The 4,880-nt window shown below is 44.2% G+C and overlaps 1 protein-coding gene across 1 annotated transcript; it reads right to left on the bottom strand.

The window, feature by feature from the left end:
- Positions 1-396: 396 nt before the first annotated feature.
- MFAP3 (microfibrillar-associated protein 3) lies at positions 397-2,783 on the bottom strand. Its single transcript, XM_008935045.1, has 2 exons — positions 2,504-2,783; positions 397-1,142 (listed from the first exon to the last, which is right to left on the bottom strand). The coding sequence occupies exons 1-2, from the start codon at positions 2,781-2,783 to the stop codon at positions 397-399; spliced, it is 1,026 nt and encodes a 341-aa protein (XP_008933293.1).
- Between the last annotated feature and the right edge of the window lie 2,097 nt (positions 2,784-4,880).

The raw sequence follows: 4,880 nt of genomic DNA, 5'->3' as shown, positions 1-4,880 counted from the left end.
TTGTGAAGGAAGAAAGGTTCACAAAGGCAAAGATCTTATTGCAAGTTGTGCTGCTCAGCTTGGCTGCTTCTAATACAGATCAGAAGTGTCAGAAGCTACCAAGGAGGCAAGGATGAAGAATTCCCGTTCTGTAAACACTAGAAGTATAGAAAGCCCGCTTGAAAAAGAAAAGCCACTGCACAATACTCCAAACAGCCTTCTCTAACAGACTTGAAACTGTTAGATCAACACTGACAGAAACCACAGATTTCAGTAGCAGTTCTGGCACCTTGTAATTTAATTTGGAAAGCTCTTGTGCTCTTGTGCAGGCGGGACTGAGGCGGCTGGTTTGCAGACCCCCTTCTCGCAGCACCCCGGGCTGGCCGGTGCTTCCCCCGCGGTGGCGCACCCCCCGACTCAGCAGGTGCCCTCCTCAGAGGGCACGGACTGGCAGCTCTCGTGAGAGACAGTGTCAATGCTCTGCACTTCGGACTGGGGGTGGATGGACACCTGCACAGCTATCTCCTGGCCTGGCTCACTCACGGACCCGTCGTCCGAGTCCCCGGCGGGCGAGTCGCTGCGCTTGACCCCCGGCTCGCTGGGGTAGATGGCAGCTGGGGCCCCGCAGCCCGGGCTCTGCTTCGGCTCCTCACCGGCTTCGTCGGGATCGTCCACTCGCACGGCCTCGAAGATCTCCTCCATGAACGCCCTGCAGTTGAGGATCAGAGGCGGGAGGGGAATGCTTCTGGCGAGCTCTTCGATGTACCGAGCAAACTCCATGGTCTTGAACTGCGTGACTTTGGCCAGCTCCAGCGTTTTGGCGGAGGTGATGATGGGGATACGCTTGGCTATCTCAAACGCCTTCTGGAGCTTCTCGGCCCCTTCCGTCCGGAAGAACTCGTTGATGGCCTTCTCCGTCTTGCGCAGGTGACTGCTCATCATGCACAGGCGGGGGATGTTTAAGATGAGGGTGATGGCAAAGGCAACGAGGCACACAATCATGTAGTAGATACTCATGTCTCCTGAGGTGAAGATAACCCTCAGGGTGACTGTGTAGTACAGGGTGTCACTGCGGTTGACACCCGCGCACGTGTATCGCCCCCGGTCAGCAAAGCTGACCCTTGTGATGTTAAGGGAATTACCAGCAACCTTCCACCGGCCACCTGCAGAGGCAAAAGAAATAAACTGAGCTAATGAAACAAAAATCGCTGGGGCAGCTAGACACATGCTGTTCACTTCATCAACAGGAGACAGAGCTTGAAGTAAGCAGTCTATTGCTAGCATAATACAGAGAGTACACATTGAAATTTCCTTTTCATGCTTGCAGTACAGACAGTCATAACCCAGTTATCCATCCTACTGCATAATGGCAAATTATCCTGCATGCTTAGGACTCTATTTTTCTCCACAGGCACCTCCTCATGTGCTTTTGGAGTGCCAGCTCTTTCTGACTGGGAACCAGTTCTGAACTAGCCCTTCTCACCCACTGTGTTTCACTGTGGTGAAAGACCATCCTCTAGAAAATCTGATTTTTCATACCTTCAGAGCCAAAAGTCAAGTGACCCATGAAAAAGATCAGAGTTTGCAAATGGCTCCATTGGCAAAAGAAGCCAGGATTTTCCTGAGACATGGTTTTCTGCTGAGCCTGCAGTGCTGACGTACAAAACCCGTGTAGAAAGAAATCAATGAAAGCAGCCAGCTTTATACAGTATTTCCTATGCAGTTACAACTTAGGGGGAAAACTGTTTTCATAACTCATTCTTCTAATTACTCTACTTTGAACTAATCTCCAGATGGCATTTTAACTACAAAGAGGTTACTGAACACTTGAGGCAGAAAGATGGCCTCCGAGAAGATCCTATCAATTAGCTTGATGACCTTCATTAATACTAATAGAGTTGGGAAAACCACATGCATCTCTAAAAGACATTATTTTTTGAAAATTAAAAGCTACAGGGACAGAACTATAAGAACCAATGGCTAGGAAAATATATTCTCCCTTTGCACAAAAGGGTTAAATAGGCTGTATTTCATCACTTGCCATTACAAACTGCCTTAGTTTCTGCAGCCTCACTGGTGCATAAACCAGAAAATAAACATTGTAAGTTACCCCACGCTTTCAAAGATCCTGTAACAAAATTAAAGCACTAATTACCATCTGGAAAAGGTCACAAGTTGTGGAGAATTGTGCTTAATTCACCTGTTTGGAAAAATATAATAAAAACCAGAGCAATAATAAATAAATAAAAAAAAATCTGTATCTGGTAGGATGCAGATTGATTTCTTCTGCATTTAATGGTGTGCTGCCTCTTGAACGAAGTGATTCTGTGGGCATCACAGTAGGATGGATGCACTAGGACAGGGTATAATTCACACCCCAGAGGGCAAAGAGCTCTGTCGTGCTCTCTCTTTATCTCCCAGCTGTAAAAATGGGAGGACAGGAAGAGAAGATGATAAAGTCCCAGAGGTTTTCAGACACTGTATAAAAGGGGAATACTGAAGGATAGAAAGCAGCAAGACTCACCTTCATCTTCCTGTTCAAGCAGGTGTCCTCTGGAGTTATACCAAAGAATACGTTCATACTGGCTGATGTTCAGTTTACATTCAATCAAAACACTGGTCCCCTCTTTGGCTATGATATCATGGTGTGCTGGAGAACTTACTAAAGCCTGAGACACTGCGTGAAGTGATGCATTGACAGGCCCAAAACCCTCTGTCCTGTTAAAAGCTACATTTTCCAGTGTAAATCCAATTGAAAAACCAGCACTAACAGTCAAAATTAACAGGCAATAGCTGAGCTTCATGGAAAGCTGGAGAAAATTCTTTAATCATTTAATTTGGAGTCATGAGGTCATATGATAGCTGTCTGTATTGCTCTGAGATAGGAGACAAGGCTCTTGATTTGTTCAGTGAGAGAATATGTCTTGGATCCAAACGCACTTTCAAGACCATCAATATTAGAAGGGGAAACTGGAAACCCAACTGGAAAAAAAAAGAAAAAACAACAGAAGAAGAATTAAGTTTATTAATGACAGCAAGCTTATGGCATATTCAAATTTCATTTCCAGTAAACAGATTTCAATTAGCATAATATAAACAGTCAGATGAGAGGTTCCAAATCAGAGCTCTGCTCAGAGCACAGCAACAGCACGAGGGTAAGAAGGCATCAGCACAACCTTCAGCCCTTTGGATGTTCCTCTTCTCAACTAAACAAATAACCTCAGGAACAATAATCATTAAGGGGAAAAAGGTTTTTTAAAAAACATCCAAGCATTCAGACTGCTTGAAATGCATAACTATCTTTAGGGTCAGGAAGTGGATTCTGCATTTGTTCACAGAGAAGAAGTGTCCTCTTAATAGAGGAAGAGAAGCAAGAAAGAGGATGTAATTCCTGCCTGCCTCCCCACAGTACCAAAGTGCTTTTAAGCTTTGGTTTTCCAAAGCCAGTCGTTCATTTGGTGTCTGGAGAAACACCAAAGCACACCCACATCTGATTTTTAGCATTTATATGCTCACTTGTTTGTAGAGGCCCAATTTGTGATACATGTCTAAATACTACATAATATGCTTATGATTTCTTGCATTGGGAAAACTCTCTTGGTGGTTATGTACAGCCACAGGGGGGAAGTCTTTCTGAATATCAGGACACTGATAAATATACTTCCTTTTCTTTTGCAACCTCTCTCAGTGCTCCTGCTGTTTTCTCTAACGCTGTGTCTTTTTGTCTTGTTTCACAATAAGCTCCTTTTGAAAAACTTTTACTTTATGCTGCTACATCTCATATCTTGTTTATCATCTTCTCTACCCAAATGCTGCCCCATAACTCACAGCAATCTGAAAAATTGTTTTGTCTAGGGACAGAATTCACACTCTGTAAATTAACGTGCACAGAAGATATTTTAAGACCTTAGGATACAGCCTCTAACTTTATGTTCTTTGCTCACACGGATTTTTCCATTTTAAAATGTCAGAATAAAACCAACTCGTATGAAAAAGAGGTAAGAGGAAATCTGTAATCAGTTTTCCTGGAAGCCTGACTCAAGAAAATTTCTAATCCAATGTGCATTCCCTGAAGTTATGATTCCATCTAGACCGCTCCAGAGCCCTCAAAAACAATTTACAAAGTACAGAAGCCACAAGCCAAGACGTTATCTTAAAGAATATCTCACTTCATCCCATTGACTGTGTGACTTCCAATCTATCATCTTTTCTTCTGCCAACAACAGATGCTAGTGGAGTTGAACTTCATAAATATCACAACACAAAGGAATAAATTTTCTTAATAAATAATGCAGACACTCCTCATCCTTCCAGAATCCCCAGTTAACATGGCCTAAAGCAGACAGAAATCTTAACACTTATGCAAAATAATGCAACATAAATAAACAGAGGTGATTTGCACTAATTGTCTTGTCAGCAGAGAAAAATTAAGCATACTCAGAACGGGAAAATGTGCTGGTAACACACTGCACAGACTAGTTAAAGTTAACCTGGCCGAACCCAGGGCACCAGCTCTACAAAGAAGGCAAAGCCAGCAGCCGTGTCCAGCTCTCCCTCAAGCCTGACTAACCAGCCTGCCCACTGAATCCTGCAAGGGAAACTGGCAAACAGGCCCTCCCCTGTTTCTCTGTGAAGAGCAACCCTCCAGCTGCTCTCTGCATCTTTTCGTTGGCCCCACTCTGTTTTCTGTCATCCCTCTTGTCCACTCACTTAAGATGAGGCCTGTGCTGAGAACTCCATCATCCCCTTGTGTTGAAGGAGCTTCCTTCCCACACCTAAAGGGTTAAAACCAGTGCCAAGGACTCTTTTGTTCTTGTCTTCCACCAGTTCCACCTTACAGAAAGTGCTACTGAGTACTGTTGCCTCTGGGAAGAGCATCCCAGCCACATCAGCCACACAGG

Source organism: Merops nubicus, unplaced genomic scaffold, assembly GCF_000691845.1.
Source record: "Merops nubicus isolate BGI_N331 unplaced genomic scaffold, ASM69184v1 scaffold30092, whole genome shotgun sequence".
Lineage (NCBI taxonomy): Eukaryota > Metazoa > Chordata > Aves > Coraciiformes > Meropidae > Merops > Merops nubicus.
This window is presented reverse-complemented; position numbering and strand designations above follow the sequence as displayed.

Bases quoted from the DNA above. Each gene is read 5' to 3' on its own strand.
- MFAP3 (XM_008935045.1), bottom strand. From the start codon at position 2,783: ATGAAGCTCAGCTATTGCCTGTTAATTTTGACTGTTAGTGCTGGTTTT. The intron at 1,143-2,503 runs GTGAGTCTTGCT...TTGCCTCTGCAG, and splicing joins GCTTGAACAGGAAGATGAAG to GTGGCCGGTGGAAGGTTGCT.